Source organism: Triticum aestivum, chromosome 2D (genome assembly GCF_018294505.1).
Source record: "Triticum aestivum cultivar Chinese Spring chromosome 2D, IWGSC CS RefSeq v2.1, whole genome shotgun sequence".
Lineage (NCBI taxonomy): Eukaryota > Viridiplantae > Streptophyta > Magnoliopsida > Poales > Poaceae > Triticum > Triticum aestivum.
This window is the reverse complement of record NC_057799.1, coordinates 83,658,260-83,676,371: the sequence shown is the minus strand read 5'-3', so window position 1 is coordinate 83,676,371 and position 18,112 is coordinate 83,658,260. Positions and strand designations below refer to the sequence as shown.

At 42.3% G+C, this 18,112-nt stretch overlaps 2 protein-coding genes across 3 annotated transcripts; both read left to right on the top strand.

Annotated features, from left to right (window-relative positions):
- Positions 1-234: 234 nt before the first annotated feature.
- On the top strand, positions 235-4,288 carry LOC123051791 (rhomboid-like protein 19; the record flags this gene model as incomplete). The annotated part of the gene is given in 8 exon segments (XM_044474768.1): positions 235-319; positions 885-1,009; positions 1,615-1,675; positions 2,453-2,619; positions 2,717-2,828; positions 2,911-3,113; positions 3,245-3,376; positions 3,947-4,288. Coding segments are annotated over 8 exon segments (945 nt in total). The 3' UTR covers positions 4,047-4,288.
- Positions 4,289-5,063: 775 nt separating this feature from the next.
- On the top strand, positions 5,064-17,873 carry LOC123051789 (protein HUA2-LIKE 2). 2 transcript variants are annotated; one of them, XM_044474767.1, is made up of 14 exons: positions 5,064-5,368; positions 6,642-6,718; positions 8,972-10,316; positions 10,392-11,188; positions 12,350-12,818; positions 13,574-13,682; positions 13,794-13,906; positions 13,998-14,179; positions 14,930-15,380; positions 15,466-16,123; positions 16,308-16,469; positions 17,159-17,252; positions 17,358-17,409; positions 17,504-17,873. In XM_044474767.1, exons 1-12 carry the CDS (start codon positions 5,246-5,248, stop codon positions 17,203-17,205), a joined length of 4,533 nt encoding a protein of 1,510 aa, XP_044330702.1. In that variant the 5' UTR covers positions 5,064-5,245; the 3' UTR covers positions 17,206-17,252; positions 17,358-17,409; positions 17,504-17,873. The 2 variants fall into 2 exon arrangements, with proteins under 2 accessions (XP_044330702.1, XP_044330701.1); XM_044474766.1 differs by having other exon boundaries at positions 8,972-11,188.
- The last annotated feature ends 239 nt before the right edge of the window (positions 17,874-18,112 follow it).

Below are 18,112 nucleotides of genomic sequence, written 5' to 3'. Positions count from 1 at the left end.
CCATGCGATACTCAACCTCATTTACCTCGACTCTGGAACCACTGCGTTCGAGCCGAGCCAGGAGGAGGCGGCAGGGAGAGAGCACCCCGAAGCCCGAACCGTCGTCCGGGAGGCGGAAGCCAGTCGACCCCACGGACCTAACGATCGATCCCAAACCCCATCAAACCTTTGCGTGCTCCCCGCTCCACTTCCCCCCTCCCCTCCCCTCCCCTCTCCTCACTGCAGCCACAGGGGGCTCCGGATCGGCGGATCTCGTCGGGCGGCGGCCGCCACGATGATGAGCAGCGTCTCCCCTCCGGCGCCGTCGCTCCCCTCCGGGGTACGTACGCACCTCCTCCCCCTCTCTCCAGATCTGGTGCGGCGAACGCCCCTCGCCGTCGAACGCCTCTAGATCCTTCGGCCCGGGCGCCTCTCGCGCCTGCCGTGTGGCACCACGCGCGTCCTTAGTACCCCGGCGACGCCCCTGTCGCGCCGTTCTCGGTCCCCCGGGAGGCCGTCGCCGGGACGCTGGTCGTGGAATTCCGGGGGCGATGCGTTTGTCGAGCCTGCTTCGTCTGTGAATGCGTGGCTGAGTTTGGGTGCGCGGATCTCGGTAATGGTTCTAGAGTTGGATAGCTGAATCCGTTCACCAGCTCTCTGTCCGCACCAATGCCAGAGAAAGAAGGACCTGCATCATGCTGTTTCCAAGCCACCTTTGGTGGTCTCATGTGGATTTGTTTGCCCTTGCCCGGAGTTTTAACAGATTTGTATGCCTCAGATGTGTCCTGGTAGCTGATTTTGTTTTGAGGAAAGGCCTGGTAGCTGAATTACGTGCGAAAACACTTGTTGCTGTACATCTCGAGCCGTCTCGGCCACTGACAGATGCCGCGTTTATCAAAATGTAGGGTGGAAGCTTCTTCAGAGGGTACACGAAGCTCTGCAAGGGCCTCGCCGTCATATTGCTTCTCGTGCACCTCTTGGTCCAGCTGTTCCCATCAGCCGTCAACTATCTCGCGCTTATCCCCGCAAGGTAGCCAATGCAAACAGATCTTTGTTTCAACTGGAATCTGATGTTTGCCGAGAAATTTTAGTCACATGCCTGAGTAATGGTGAAGTTTAGTCAGATGCCTGAGTAATGGTGAAGTGCACACAAAATTAAAGCTACCTATCTTGCTTGTTTTGAAATGAAGTTACCGGTAGTTTCTCCTTAAGAAGCCAATGAATGTTAAACATGCCTTTGAGGTGTTACCCTGTATAACTTGAACATGGTTAGAATTTGGATACTTGATTGACCCACTTACTTCTATTATGTTAATACTAATTACTACTGTAGGAATCCTGGTTCTTATTTATAGTGATGGTTATATGTCTCACGATGAAGGATATTTGAGATTTTTTGTTTATATAAGTTTTTTCAGTACTTCCATGTTGGGATTGGTTACTAGCTCCAATTTGATACAAATTTTTTTTTCCGGAACTCGTGGGAATGTGTTCTTATTTATTGATAGGCTTTTGGTTTACACTACCAATCGCAGCGAGTGCTTGTCAAAAAGCGTAGATGTTTGTCATACTTCTCATAAAATATCATGCTGCTATTTTCTTTGGAATTGTTTGATTAATTTATTTCTTCTATAGGACAATCCCTTTCGCCTGGAACTTGATTACTGCTGGCTATGTCGAGCAAACAATTCCAGGGGTAAGTTCTTCCTCTCATCTTTGTCAAGGGCAGAGTTCTGATTTGTTCTTTTGTATGCTTTGTAATCATCTTAGCACTCGGTATGTGTCCTCTAATTAATTTTATGGAAGATTACTGAAACTAAATCTCCCTGAAATGACAATAAGAACTATGGCAACTAAAGTAACTGTATGTGAAGTAAAGATATGTTTACCACCGTGTGAGAGATTGCCTTTTCCAAAGTATGTAGACGAGGTGGCAAAGCTTTTAGATGGTTAGCTATGAAAAAGAACGCGCTTACTCAAACTAGTAATTAATTTGGTGAAATTTGGATAGGGAGTGAATCAGAGTATGGTTGCAATGTCTCTGGTTATAGATTGGTAAGTTTTTCTCATGAATTAAATCATATTTTAATCTTCATTTATGCTGAGCAGCAGTCGTAAAATCAATTCAGTGGAAATATCTGTGAGAAGTGATAACACATATGCAGTGTATGGCACAGATGTACAGTGAGCTATCTATAGTACTTGCCTGAGATACTTTCTGCAGATGCGCCTTAACTTTAGGATCATGTTAAGCTTGTTTGGGTGTGACAGCTAGTAGTGCTCTCCTTTATCGTTGTTTGCTCTGGACCATGTGATCAGATTTCATATTGGTGTCTATATATTAAATAAAATATCATATGTGTAGATTCGCCTTTCCTTGCTCCCCAGCTGCCAAGTGCAATATTTTAATAAGACTTAAACCATTCATATTTAATCGAGCCCCCTCAAATTCACATGGTTAATGTGCTTCCAGGTGATTATCAGCATCATTGGTCTTCTTTTATTTGGGAAATTATTAGAGCCTTTATGGGGCACAAAGGAGTTATCAAAGTTCGTTTTTATTGTCAACTTCTCAACTTCAATGTGTGTCTTCGTAACTGCTATTGCTGTGTACTATGTAACACAACAAGAGAGCTACCTGTAAGTATTCTACTTCTATAGAAGTGTCCAAGCACGTCTGATTTGATGTTCTGTATTGGGTAAACTGACGAGTTTTTCTTAATGTTTCATTTCTCAGCTACACTCCTCTTTCTGGTTTTTATGGGGTTCTGTCAGGATTGTTGGTGGGCATCAAGCAACTTATGCCAGAGATGGAGCTTAATCTTTTCGTGCTGAAGATTAAGGGAAAGGTTTGTAACTGGTACTGTTAATAAAATAACTCTGTTTGATGTTATCGTCTGACCTGACATGTTTATTTTTGTCCCTACTCAGTGGATCCCATCACTTATTGCACTGATCTCCGTTGTTGTAAGCTTCTTCATGAAGGACTTGGTATCTTACCTCCCAGTTATACTGTTTGGCATTTATATGAGTTGGATTTACCTGCGTTACTTCCAAAAGAGGCTAGAGACAGGCCTGAAAGGGGATCCAAGCGAGGAGTTCTCTTTCTCAAGTTTCTTCCCTGCAATTCTGAGGTATTACGGCTTCCCCTTTATATAATACTAAGATAGTTTACGGTTGAACTTCCTGACTAATTTATAAAAACATAGCCAAATTCTGGATTTGATAGCCTTCATATTTGGATTAATTTATTAAAAATATGCAGACCAGTTCTGGATCCAATAGCCACAATATTCCATAGGCTTCTGTGTGGAAGATCTGATAGGGCAGACCGGGGTCAGACATTGGAAACGTCATCATTGCCGGGTTCAGATTCTACTGAGGCAAACAGGAGGAGGTTAGTTTTTGTGACTTGTTCTCAAGTAACCCTTGCTCACACAAACTAGTCTTTGCAACCCTTCAGTACTTCCCCTCTGTATCTTTGTTAATTATCACACATAGGCAATGCTCAAATGAATATTGGATTTATGTTTTGAGACAGTCACTCCTTTAGGATTATTTATACTTTGCGCATGCAGTTTGTGAGCTTGTGGAATCTATGTTGTTACGCCATTCCGTTTGAACTGATTGCGATATTCTTAGTTTTGGGTCTTTTGGTTCAGTAACTAATAGCCCTATTTGGTGCTTCGGTTGCTGCAAGAAATGCATATATGCCACTCCCTCTGTTTCTAAATAGAAGTCTTTCTAGAGATTTCAATATGGACTACATACGGATGTTATAGACATATTTTAGAGTGTAGATTCACTCATTTTGCTTCGTATGTATTCCATATTGGAATCTCTAAAAAGACATATTTTGGAACGGAGGGAGTAGTAGTGTACTCGAGAACAAGTCACAAGAAATGCATATATGCATATGTGCTAGTAGTGTACTCGATCTCACTTGGTTCTGTTGATCTCACTGCAGGGAAAGGGGTCAAAGGGCACTGGAGCAAAGATTGGCTGAGAAGCTGGCTGCGGTCAAGAGTACAGAGAGCACGTCTCTCGACGCATCCGACAAAGTTTGAGCCTTCTGCAAAAATGACCTGCGAATGTTGTGAATTCCCGGTGCTGCGTTACCCAAGTGACGTTGTCTGGAGGATGGGGAGCATCGTCGGTTCGACCGCGAGCTCTTTCTGTTCCCTAGTTTATATCCATCTGTAAGTGCTTCTAGGGGAGGCGGTGATGCGAGAATGTGTGATTTTACTGATTTAGGGAACCGAACCATATGCCGAACTGTGCAATGATAGCATCATGTTTGTTAGCACAATTTAGCCGCATGCTGACTGCTGAGAGTTTTTCGCATTGCATTTTTGAGGCCCAGAGGCGTTCCATGAGCATGAATGAGTTGCCGCATTGGTCTGTTTGTCGACCGTTCGATTCTATCTGCTTGAGTTATGATTGCCATGAGTAGGCGATGACAGTCTGAGAAGGCGTTGTGGTGAATTAAGTTGGTAGTGTTTGGTAAATGACATGATGCTATGTGTATTGAGTGTGGTAAAATAATAAAGTTTCTTTTCATATAAGAATGAGAAAATCTTATTTGTGTGTGCGAACTAGCAGCCCCAGCCCACCTACTCGGATTCAGATCCTCGTGTCTAACACATGCGCGGTCAATTTCACACTTCAGAGTGTAATTTATTATGTGTTCGCGGTATGTTGTAGCGTGTTGTTACATCGCGTGTGCGTCCGCGGAAATAAAATGGGAGATTTCCAAACTTTGCTTACGGAAGTTTTTTCTTTTAAAACACAAGCGAGTGATCTGACTTTGCCGACACACGACCATTCGTGCAAAACCTCATAGGCCCACGAAAGCCCAGTGAGCCCAGGCCCATCGCCGACCAAGCCCTTTCACGTGTTCGAGCCCTCCTTCCTACCACCAAACCGAACCAGACCAAACAAACCCCACAGAGACACGAAACCAGCCAGAGCCGGCAGCAGCGAAACGGGGAAAGAAACACAGAAAAGGGAGAAAAGAAATTAAAAAAAGAGAAAAATCTCCGAGCCCAACCAAGCCGCCTCCCCCATCCCCCCACTCCGGCGCTCCATGCCTCCTGGCCCCCTCCTCCTCCTCCCCCCCGCCGCCGCCGCCGCCGCCGCCACCGAGCCCATAGGAGCGCCCGCCGCCCGCCCCAGCGCCCGGCGGCCGCGCCGCCCCCTGGTCCGCTAGCCGCAGCGGACGCGCCCTCTGGCCGCCGGTTCTGGGCGGGCGGGAGCGGCGTCGGCGATGGCGCCGACTCGGAAGAAGCGCGCCTCGTCCGCGGCCGCGGCCGCCGCCGCCGCGGCCCAGTGGAAGGTCGGCGACCTCGTGCTCGCCAAGCTCAAGGGCTACCCGGCGTGGCCGGCCATGGTGAGTCGCGCGCCCCCTCGCTCCTTCTCTCTGATCTGGGGCTCCTCTGGCGGTCTGCCTGACCTAGGGTTCGGCGAATCATGTTCTGGGCTGGGGAGCTTGCTTAGGGTTCGGTTAGGTAGTAGTTCCGTTGTACTGTACCGCCATGACTCGCAGTAACAAATGAGGTCTATACTCTATAGGTAGCTGCTAACTCTGATTTCGTGACCCTTTCTGTTTTTTTGGCTATAATAGTGGCGATCCTAGCGAGGCCTGGCATGTTTAGGGTTCTGAGACCATGGAGGTAGTTGGTGGTTAGCCGTATGCAAATTCTTTTGTTCTTTGCTTGAGGTTCCTGCTAAATCGATGCACCAAACTACCGATCTGGTGCTCCGAGTTCATGCACTTCTCAAGTCTTGATTCTAGTGAGGTTTAGTGAATGGTTGTTGTAGTTCAGATTTCACCCATGTGGCAGTTGGGGCTTCATGGAGTTCCGATCTGTTTGGAGTCAGGCAGCTGAGCTTGCTTAGTTTTAGTTTTTGTTTCGGTACATGATGGTGAGGTTGATAAATAGTTCTCGTGGGATAAATCTTAGTGCTTCACTCTCATAAGATTTATTTTGCGAGATCCTGTGTAAGTGTACTGCCTTTATGATGGAACCACTATAGTCTATTAATGTGATCCCGTGTAAGTGTACTGCCCTTTGCTAACCCTAATGTTTACTCACTGTCCTAAAGTTTTGCTTTGAGATGCTCATTTGCTGTACTTGACAGATTACTCCTTGTTTTCTCCTGCGCTTTAGCTATTAAGCATTTCCCCATACTCCGCCTTTTCTCAAGCGTTCTATTTTATGACGACTTAGTTCTCCAAACAGTTATGTACAGGCTTGATTTTATTTTAGCTAACCTTCCTGTTAACATGGCTTGACAGCACTTGCCATTTTAAGCTTTTGTTATGGTGTCTTGTTATGAGAAAGTTCACAAATCCTGCAGTTGCTTTTCACTATTGCCAGGAGAGTAGTTCCTCTCTGTACACTTTTTTGGGAAATATCTTTTTGCTATTATTGCTAAGATTTTGAGGAATATTCTTTAAGCTATAGGATTTCTAGGATGAAACTGCTTAGTTGCTTGTTGGTTAAGACTTCCAGTTTCCTTTTGTATCTGTTCCATTCCTGGTCTGGCTTGTTTAGTCTGAAAAGCTGTGTTTTGGGGCACTGATATTTGTTTGAACTTAAACTGAAAGATCACAGGAATCATAATGAGCACTTGATTTACGGATATCCATACTGTTACAGATTAGCGAGCCGCAGAAATGGGGGCTTCCTTCAACTAAAAAGAAGTTGCTGGTCTACTTTTATGGAACTAAAGAGATGTAAGTTCTACTTTGTATTTAAGATTGTCCTTATGAATTGACAATTATTGGTTGATGCATATTTTACCATATGCACCATTTGCTTGTGCCAAACTATCAAATAGTTTCTCATGTTAGTTGTCGATTATTTTTACAATAGTTTAGCTCTTTGTCCTCTTTTTACTAGTTACTACTTACTGCATGAGATATGATGAGACATGGTATATATTTTTATTTTGATAATTCATCTATTTTCTTTTGTGACAATGAGCACAATGAGTATGTCTGTGTTAGCTTTTGTCTATTTACATGTAAGCCATGTGTTGTTTCTACACGATTCTGTTATTTGTGTAAGTGCCCAGTAGATGGTTCCTGTCACGATGACCACATGATGGGGTTTGGGCTTTTTGGTCATTAAAGGTGTCTGCTTTTGGACTGTGATTTTTACGTAATCAAAACCTTGTTCTAGCTATTATGGAGCACTATAAACATTATTTTTTGATTCAGCAATATGCTGTGGGCATACTAGTGTAAATCTGGGGAACCTATTTATGATAAGGACAGTTTACTATCATACACTTTATGCTTTTTTAGCATAGACTTTTAGGAGTTCCTGGGATTGGTACAAGTATTTTCCTTGCAGCACTTAAGTTTAGTTGTTGTATAAGTTCTAATCATGTACCTGTTTGTGTTATCTTGATAAAGCATCTCTTTGGTTATCACACAATCTTATAGTAGCTTACACGAGAAGACTGAAAAACTTGATGAGTTAACGGGCAAGTTAGAATCAGTAAATTGCAATTCATTCAGTAAAATCAAGGGGACGATATCTCTGAAGTACTTAATCCCTATGATTTTTAATAGATACACAGTTTTAGTCGAAATGCTAAGAACCAGGAACTTCCAAGTTCCAAGAGAGACTAATGATAATTTGTTAACATAAAGGGTGTCCCAAATGATAAATAGTTATACGATGATATAAGTACAGTGCAGTAAAGAACTTGAGGCTAGTGGATGTAACACTGGTAAAGTTCTGTCGAATTTTCCTATTTTGGGATGTGTTGGTGCTGGCATGGTCTGTCTCATAGGTTGAAAGGTAATACACGCTCATAATCAAAATTATGTTGCTTTTGGGGCAACGTGAAAGGATTGGAATGGCAACTTCCTATGTAGATATAATCAGGGCCAGCATAATAGTTTCCATTTATGCTGTGTTTTAATCATTGTCATGGAAATGTAAGGGTGTAAAATCTTTTCTTGGAAATAAATCTGGCATTAGAAACAGGTTTGTTGGCACTCTTTATTTTTTGTTTTTGGCATAGAAACAAGTCATGTGCACACTTGCTCCACCATAACCCTATTACCCCATAGGATTGAAGAGGGACAAGGTCATACCACTCCAATCCCGTATTTTTCCTATTCCTACATTTTGAAATTCCTGCGAATCAAAGAGTGTTTAATTGTACAAAGAGGTTGGAGTGGATGGAAATTTTCCTCCCAAATAGAGTGGAAAGCATCCCTTAGGAATTTCCCCTAAGGATTCTAATCCTATGAATCAAACAGGCTACGTAGAAAAAATTTCTAAGGATTCAAATCCTCAAAAAGCTCTATGGAGAGTTTCTTTGAGTCAAAGGAGCCCTATAAATCTTTCTGTAGAGTACAAGGCGCACACAGACAACCCGCACACACATGGAACCACCATCAAGGAGTCATGAAAACAATTCAAAAAATCATTATAAGAGGCATGTACCATGCCACAAAATTGTCATTTGTCAATTTTGCCATTCTTTTTATAGCCTTTTGGTTGCGTTTATGTACGTAGGTAGCATAGCACGGAAGCACTGTAAGGGGAGGAGTCATCATTCTATCACACCACTCCTATGCACACACATGCATGCACATCTTCTACACATGCTATGAATATATTAGATTTCACCCCCACTCAAAGTGGGAACACACTCGTACTTGAAGCACAAACATGTGTACTCCTGTTAAATGCTTCACACCTTGTTGGTGCCGGGGATTGAAGTTAAGTTGATTGCAACAAACACCTTTGCTCCCACCACTAGGCCAAAGACCCCTCCACCGCCATCTTAAAATCTAATTATGTAATGGTAGGAATTGTTGGTAATGAGCAATCTCGGCCTGAGATGTTTGTAACTCACAGCAGTCGCACCATGATGGCTATCATGTTTGCACATTTTACTCTGAATCCAATATTCTTAATTCCAGATGTTTAAATGTTCGCTCTGACATTAGTTTTTAATATTGTAGTGCTTTCTGCAATTATGCTGATCTTGAGGCGTTCACTGAAGAGAAAAAGAAATCTCTACTTGTTAAACGACATGGGAAAGGAGCAGATTTTGTCAAAGCAGTTAAGGAAATAGTTGAAATTTTTGATTCTATGAAGAACGAGGACAATAATAAGAGTGGTTTGGCCCCTGCCAACAATAGCAGCAGTTTGGACACTGGAGGTCCTGAAGAAGGTTCTGATTTGGCCAATGACAACAAGCTCGAGGGTAATCCTGCCTCTTCCATGGATCACAGCATGGCCAGTACCCCTGGGTCTAATATTGCTGCATTGGAGAGTGAACACTGTGTTGTGAACTCTGCACCTGATGAGCCTGCTAGTTCATTTTCAAAGAAGAGGAGAAGTAATGCTCTGCAACTAAGTTCTTGCACTCACCGTGATCTTACTTCCCCACGGAGGCCAAGAAGTTCATTAGGTGCTGATCACAGGACTCGGGATTCTTGTGGGCCAAATGGTCTCAATCTGCCTCCTGTTGGTATGACCACTGATGATAGGCAGGAAGGTTCTTCTCGGCGTAAATGTATAGGTGATGACAAACCTAAATCGGATCTCCTTTCAGCTATGAAGGATGTTATGCTGTTCAATTGCGGTCGAGGCACCTCAAGTCAATCTGGAGCTTCTCTGAATGGTAATTATGAGAACAATTCGAGTTCTGCTGCAAATATAGAAAGTAATCTTAATGTTGAAGTATGTCAAACTGTCATGGGTAAAGAAGATAATCTGGATGGGACACAAGATCTTTCCACGAGTACAACAGTTACTTTTAAAAGAAAGCGAAGCCCGGACACCAATGATGTTAATAATTCTATCAGCAGCGTGGTACCAAATATGGATGAAGAATTGCAGCCTAATTCAAGTGGAAACCTGCCAGATTCTCCAAATTCAGGGAATGAAGTCAATAAGTCAGATGGAGATGACCACTTGCCATTAGTGAAAAGGGCACGGGTTCGAATGGGAAGACCCCAGCTGGAGGACTCCATGGTTGATGAGCTTGATATTTCTGGTAACAAAATAGAGTTGGCTATACCTGTAGATGAATGTTATGAACATGACCCGTCTTCAATAGCGGGACAGGATCATCCAGCTGACCCATCGCTGGCATTGGGAAATGATCATTCAGCTGAGGAGGTGCTTCCTGGCATAGATCCTTCACCCGAAGTAGACCCATTGCTGGCACCGGGAAATGATCATTTAGCTGAGGAGGTGCTTCCTGGTATAGATCCTTCACCCAAAGTAGACCCATTGCTGGCATCGGGAAATGATCATTTAGCTGAGGAGGTGCTTCCTGGCATAGATCCTTCACCCAAAGTAGACCCATTGCTGGCATCGGGAAATGATCATTTAGCTGAGGAGGTGCTTCCTGGCATAGATCCTTCACCCAATGTAGACCTGTCTGCATCAGGAGAAGTTCAGACTGCTTGCAAGGACAAAGAGTATCAATCAAAGGTTTTGACGTTAGATGGAGAAGCTGCTTTACCTCCATCTAAACGTCTCCATCGTGCCTTAGAGGCTATGTCTGCTAATGCTGCTGAAACTACTAGTAATCCTCCTGAAGTGAATAAGCCAAAGGATTGTATCCTGAAGCCTTGCACAACGTCGATAGGAAGCTCTCCTTTTAATAAATCTGCAGATGCACTTGTCAGAAGTCCAAGGTCTGCAACAACTAAAGGCCCGGAAATATGTTCAACTGTACTTTCTATAGATACCCCAACTGGCCTAAAGTGTATGTCACAACCAATATTAAACAAGGACTCCCCGTCTTCTGTTTCATTGGAATTGACAAACGGTGGCAATCATGATCTTCCAAAAGACAAAGTTCACACCAGGGATGATGATGATATCTGTGGAAATTCTCCAGCCTGTTCCTTGGAGTCGAAAGAGCCTGCCTTTGTATCTAAGTTTGATCAGTTGCCTATGGGGAAAGTAAGTACAAATGAGCTCCCGGATCCAATTGGTAACTCTGGTCAAGATTTTAGTAAAAATATTGATGGATCTGCTTATCCACTTAGCCATGCAAAGACTGTTGTGTCAGGTGCTAATCATGATTCCAATTCCGAGCCACAAAATAAGACAGTTTTGGCTGAACCAACAGTCAGTGTGGGTGACAGGACAAGTGCCTCTTTGTTGGTTACTAAAGTTACATGCAGCCAGAATGTTGCAGGCGCACGAACATTTGAAGCGTAAGCCTTCTATTTTCTTTTTCTTAGATACATACGCACTATTTTCTGCCTAGGTAGATATTTGTATGTCTTCACCTTAATTAACTAATTCCAGCAATCTTGGGTATCTTGTGTTTTCCATTTTAACATTGTTCCTGTCCCCAAAATTATGTGTTCCCACATAGCCCCTTTCATGTAGTCTGCTATTATTCACTTCAAAGAATCACTCAATTTATTGTGCACTTGTAAATATGTCATAATGCAACAGTACGTATTGCATGTATTCTTTTTTCTGCACCTTTTTGCAAGCGAATTATGCAAACATGATTAAAGGTCTTGTGTAGATAAAGATGGATGCTGATTATATACCTTAAAGTTGATTTAAGTTGATTTATTGTGCCAGTTCAGTCACCACACTGATCCAGTCAAATGAAACAATGGTGTTCGATATGTGCAATCGAACATCATAATTTTACTTGATCCTATAAGCATATAGCAATAGAAATTAATGGTTAAATATATGTTTGAAGACTGTCAATTTCCAAAATGTCACTTGTTTGCGACTGGAGGGGGTATATGTTCAACATTATCCAGTAGTATAGAAGTATAAGTTGGAGCTGCTTCATTGGGTTAGAATAATACGCAAAAGTCTCTGTGGGGGGCGTTTAGTTTGAAGCACATGGATGCCAAAGTTTACTACCCAAATGTGGGAACGCTGGCCTCTTCTAATATTTGGCATCTATGGGTGATATTATGGCTTGTTGGTTCAGTCTTCCTATCTTATCTAAAATGAGCATATTCATCTGTAGAAGTAATATAATTTATGTGTGTAATTCATTCTTCTGCAAGGAGTTTAAAATTTGCATGGAATATGCTAAGCAAGCTACTCTTTGCTGATATAAAACATCTTTCTTAAGTCTAGGTGACTTTTTATAATATGTGTGTGTAATTCATTCTTCTGCAAGCAGTTTCAAATTTCTGGGGAACATGCTAAAGAAGCTATTCTTACTGATGTGAGAAGTCTTTATTTAGTCCAGGTGGCTTCTGAAACAGTGTTATATGGGACTATTGTATGAAGGATCAAATAGATCATTTTCCTGTTATTTCTTATTTATATCTATTGAAGTCTTATGTCAATCACTTGGATAGGCTTCACATCAGTTTCATTGGTTCATCTTGTAGGCATGGTTCTTCAGCAACCACACTGAGAGAACCTGACCACAAAATTAGCATGAAGGATATTGGTTTATCTCCTGACCCAATGCCTATGAAAGGACTTATTGCTGCTGCACATGCTCAGAAATTCTCTCAACCAACTTCTTTCATAGACAGTTTTTTAGATTCCAATGTTATTTCTGAACCTTCGGTGAATATACCTTCAGTTAAGGAAGGATCAGGTGGCCGGTGTTCACCTTCAAATACTATAATAAGGTCTGCATCAGATAGGATTCATACTCAACAGACTAGTGGTAAGATTCTTTCTGATAACATACAACAAAAGAGCTTGAACAAACCAGCAGGTCATGACGAAGCCAGGTCAGCACGGAGGGCCTTTGAAAATTTCCTAGGTACATTAACAAGAACAAAAGAATGTATAGCCCGTGCAACACGTCTCGCTCTGGATTGTGCCAAGCATGGCATTGCTGGGGAGGTTAGATCATCCATACTCTTTCAGTCTGCACTTCTCATTTACAAGCATATTTATGTTGGACCTTTGTGTTGCTTACTTCCACACTTTTGTTTGTCGATAAAAATCATGTACCTGCTTGAATGCTTGTAGTTGTAGAGTTGGTAGCTTTTCTTTGGTCTATGGTTTGTCCATCTTTTGATTGATTACTTAGCCTGATTGCGGCATTTTCTTGTTGTTAGCTTTCTGCAATGAGAAACGTGGATGTATCTTTTTGTTGTTAGCTTTCTACAATGAGGAATATAGATGTATCTTTTTGGTTGTTAGCTTTCTACACCGATGAATGCAGATTTTGCTCCTATTTTGAGGAACAAAGACGAAGTAGATTTTGCTTCTGTTTTGAGAAACAAACCATTGGTATGGGGAGCCATTTCCTTAGTACATACCTCTAATGTGGCACAAAATGATACGCAAACGACATAAGTTAGAAATTAGTAAAGAATACATTTTTCCTAAAATTGGAGTACAGAACGGCATTTGTAGCCTTCAGTTTATACAACAAGAAGAACAACAACAAAGCCTTTTAGTCCCAAACAGTCTGGGGTAGGCTAGAGTTGAAACCTAAATGATCTCGATACCAACTCATGGTTTTGGCATGTGGATAGCTAACTTCCACACACCCCTGTCCATGGCTAGTTTCAGTTTTACGGCCATTGGGCCAATAAATGGCGGTTGAACCCCCCTTATTGATGCATCTTTGTTTTGGTTTGAGAATCTAGGTAATGGATGTCATCATCGAACGCCTGGAAAAAGAATCAAATTTATACAAAAGGGTGGACCTGTTCTTCCTTGTTGATTCAATAATCCAGTGCTGTCGCAATCAGAAAGGTACTCGCCTAGTTTTCTTGTGTTCTCAGCATTTTTCCGACACACCTTTTCGTTTTTATCGTTTTCTCGTGTACTTGCCTAGTTTTCAAGCTACTGTCATACATCTTCTAGGTGGAGTTGGAGATGCCTATCCTTCTCTTATCCAAGCAGTCCTGCCACGAATACTATATGCTTCTGCACCTCCTGGAAATTCTGCATGGGAGAATCGAAGACAATGTCTTAAGGCAAGTTTTTTTTTCAGTGCCCTAATTAAGGGAGATTATAATGTAGTGTCGTTTTACTTTTCTTCACATGGCTGTGTGTCTTGATGATTAGGTTTTGAAACTCTGGCTTGAGAGGAAAACTCTTTCAGAATACATCATTCGTCATCATATTAAGGAGCTTGAAGCTCTTAATGAAGCATCATTTGGGACCTCTCGTCGTCATTCAGGGACAGAGAGAGCTCTGAATGACCCTTTACGGGATAACGAAGGAATGCTTGTAGATGAATATGGAAGGTATAGCTCTCCTTTTGCATTTCTAAGTTTCCATGGGTGTACAGCTGAGGCTTGTTTATGTTCTCGGTTAATTGATGCTGTTATTGCATAGTTCTATATCACTAGCTTGTGTGATATTGGAGATGCTTTTCATTTATTTTCCTGTAATCTCCAGAAAGGGAAAAAAACCATCTTTCCCCAGTGCAGGATTTCATGGTGTTTATAGGCTTATGGCAAACCAGCATTTTCTATCAACTGTGAATCCTTGTAATTTGTGTCGTTTGGACCAGATAGTGGTGGATGGTTGAAAGCAGCTCATCGCTGTGTCCTACCAACAACCCTGGTATCAGCAAAGGGCCCAACTCTTACCATTCTTGCGAAAAATACGGATGGATGCACCAGGAGACAAATAGTTGATGTTGTTATTTTTCAGATTAGCATGCAGACATGGTGGGCAAATGACACTATTATGGATGAGAAAATGGGTTCCACAAAATCTGATGCAAAATATAAAAATTCTCAAGCATATTTAGTAAAAAACGGGGGCATTGATTGGTGTTCTGATTTCTGAATGCCAAATGCTAGTAGTATATGGCTGCAGTATGGAATTATAAGGTGTTTAGAAGACTCAAAACATGCAAAAATATTTACTTCGGTCATAATTTGGTACACTGTATGGGTGACAAGTGCCCTGCTATATTATCTTTTTATACTAAAGAATATGTTTAGTGTTATCCTCGTATGGTTAATTGATTAGATTATTCTTCACAGCAATACTGGTTTCCATCTTCCAAATTTGATCTGCGTGAAACTGCTTGATGAGGAAGGAAGCTCCTCTGAGGATAGGAGCTTTGAAGCTGTCACTCCTGAACATGAATCCACTGGTGCTGAGCAAGGGGAGGGTTCTCAATTGGATGGGGCGAAGCATCGACTTGTCTTTGAAGAAGTGAATGGTGATCTTGAGATGGAAGATGTAGCCCCATCATCTGAAGCGGAAGCCACCTCTGCATGCCAACAAGATATAACAGTTGCGAGGTGTACACCGACTAGTCAAAATGTTGATTCTGTTCCTCCGCTACCTGAAGACAAACCTCCAACTCCTCCCCCGTTGCCATCATCTCCACCACCTCTACCACGCCCTCAGTGTCCTGTCATTCAAGGTTCACAGGTTCAAGGAGCATTGCATGTGGCACCTGATCGAGTCGAGCCAGATACTTTAAGAGTATGTGGTCTGTTGTTTTTATGATGTGACCACTATGAATTTTTTATTATTGTGAATCTAATGAGTCGTCAATGATTCTTTGCAGAATGTTCAAGATCAGCACCCTCATTCTATTGCAAATAATCGAGGCAACATGGATCCTTGTGCGGTTCCATTCCAGCCTCCACCGCCCTATACTTCTGGCTGTGCAGGGCATCCAAACCAGATGCATCCGCCGCCACCGCTGCCTCCACCGCCGCCTCCACCACCTGTCGCACCTTTCCATCCTCCTGGACCGCATGGAAATTTTTCTGGGCCCCCAGTACCGCCCCATGGAAATAACTATCACCGTCCACCAGCACCACCACCTCCGAATAATGCATACCATTTGCAGCCACCACCACCGCATCCACCACCACCACATCCACCAGGTCCGAATCAGTTCCCATATATGCCACCTGAACACCAACAAAGAGCACAACCTTGGAATTGTAATCCTCCCTATCCTGAGGGATATCAGTACAATGGACATGACAGAGGACACCCTCCATACGATAGGAGACATCACTTTGATGATAGATGGCATCACTTCGACGATAGAGGGCGACGCTTTGATGACGGAGGGCATCATTTCAATGCCGGAGGACATCATTTTGATGATGGAGCATATCACTATGATGATAGAGGGCATCACTTCAATGACAGAGGACAAATGCACCATGAACCTATGGATAGAGGAAGGTTTCCTCCACATTTTGGACCAGGTATATTTCTTGTTTAGCTATCAGCATTTTGAAGTTTTGCATCTAACTGCATGCGTGCATATTTATCTTCTCTTTTGAATATCAGATCCATTGACAGTTACAATCAGTATTAGGCTTCGGTATTGAGCAAGTTGCTTCCAATAAGTATCCATTTATTGACTGAAGTATCTTTACAATTGTTCAGATCCCCCGTACCCTGACCATTTTGAAGCTTCATCCTCCCACCGTGGGCGACCATCGGACGGTCCACCTGGTCCATGTACCGACTGGTCGATGCCGCCTAGGAGATCCAAGTATCCTCCTGGCTCCAGACATTCAATGGAGCCTCCAATGTCCCATGAAGGAGGTATGCTTTCATGTTGCGCTTTGCTCTTAGGAGTTGTATCTGTGGTCCATATTGGAATCTCTAAAAGGACTTATATTTAGAAACGGAGGGAGTAAATATCATGCCCAAAAGTTTAAAAGAAAAATACACTATGCTATAGAGGTGGAGGTCAGTTTATAAACACGTAAAATTTCATGTTCAAACTATAAAAAAACAGAGTAGTAGAAAACGGTAGGCACTACTATTCATTGCTGAATTTGTTTTTTGCATACCCCCTACAACAAATATGATTGGAACTTGAAATTTTGCATGTTTCTAACATCGTACTCCCTATGTAAAGAAATATAATAGTGTTTAGATCACTACTTTAGTGACCTAAACGCTCTTATATTTCTTTACGGAGGGAGTACTTCTCTAAATTTTCATCATAGTATGGTTTTCCACTTGATACCTTGTTTGCTCCAGCAGTGCTTTGGGCACTTCCCATGTTCTTCAGATTGCGTCTTGTCAAAAGTGAATATTTTTGCGCCTCAACCAAACATGAGAGAAGACAACTGTTTTTGCCACGTGTTCTACTCCCTCTGTCCCATAATATAAGACGTTTTTGCACATAGCTTGCAAAAACGTCTTATATTGTGGGATGGAGGGAGTATTATTTTGGTAGTAGCAACATTTCAAGATGAATGTGTTAATCTTCATTGCAAAATCAGGTTGGAGGAGGCACGGAAGACACAATAATGATAGATTCCATAGATGAAGGGGCGCAGAAGCTTTGTGTCTCAACCATGCTGAGCCTCATCTGCGGTACTCCTCGCACTTTTTATGATAAGAATGAAATGATATCAGCCCGCACTGCATCTGTTTTCTGCAACTTCCTGGTTTCATGCTCAAGCTGTGTTATCATGGCAGATTAACAGTACAATGGTTTCCAGAAGAGGGATAATTCCTGACAATTTTAATGGTACATCTTTCAATCCACTTCGTCTGAAGAAACCACTGTTTAGTTGCTTGGGGACACTGCTTGTCTGACACATTATGTTGCAATTTTATTCCAGGTTATAGATTTTAGTTTTCTTTCTTTTTGCCTTTGGTGGGCCGTGAAGGGGATCTTCATTGTCTCCATTCGCGGACGGGCTTAGCATGAAATCTCTTTGCAAAAGAAGAGATGGAACAGGCCCTGGTTGTACAAATGTATGTCGCCATTCTTCTGCAAATGCAGAAACGGAAGGGACTTCAATGGTGCGTAGAGCTGTTCTGTAACAATCTAGTTAGCCTTACAGTCTACTGTGTTGTTGAGAAATTCTTCACTATTGATTTCCATTCAAATATCCTTTTTGTAATCCAACTGTCATTTCAAGCACCTTACTGAAACTGTCTGACATTGTATATGGCCACAATCTAGAATGTTCTTTTTTTGCGGGCGTCTGACTGTATGGTGGCACATCAGTTTTCAGAATCGACTGTAAACATGTGGTTTTCAACTGGGATAAACTGTTGTAAAAACATCCCAATAGCAATAGTTTAAAACTTACACCTGAGGATAAACCATTTGAGAACAACATTTTCAAGCAAAACCGCATCTCTTTGGATTTCCAAAGTACTGCCTCCGTTCCTAAGTATATGCCCATTTAGAGATTTCAATATGGACTTGTATGGAGCAAATG

Bases quoted from the DNA above. Each gene is read 5' to 3' on its own strand.
- LOC123051789 (XM_044474766.1), top strand. From the start codon at position 5,246: ATGGCGCCGACTCGGAAGAAGCGCGCCTCGTCCGCGGCCGCGGCCGCC. The intron at 6,719-8,971 runs GTAAGTTCTACT...TTAATATTGTAG, and splicing joins TTTTATGGAACTAAAGAGAT to TGCTTTCTGCAATTATGCTG. The intron at 14,180-14,929 runs GTATAGCTCTCC...TATTCTTCACAG, and splicing joins CTTGTAGATGAATATGGAAG to CAATACTGGTTTCCATCTTC.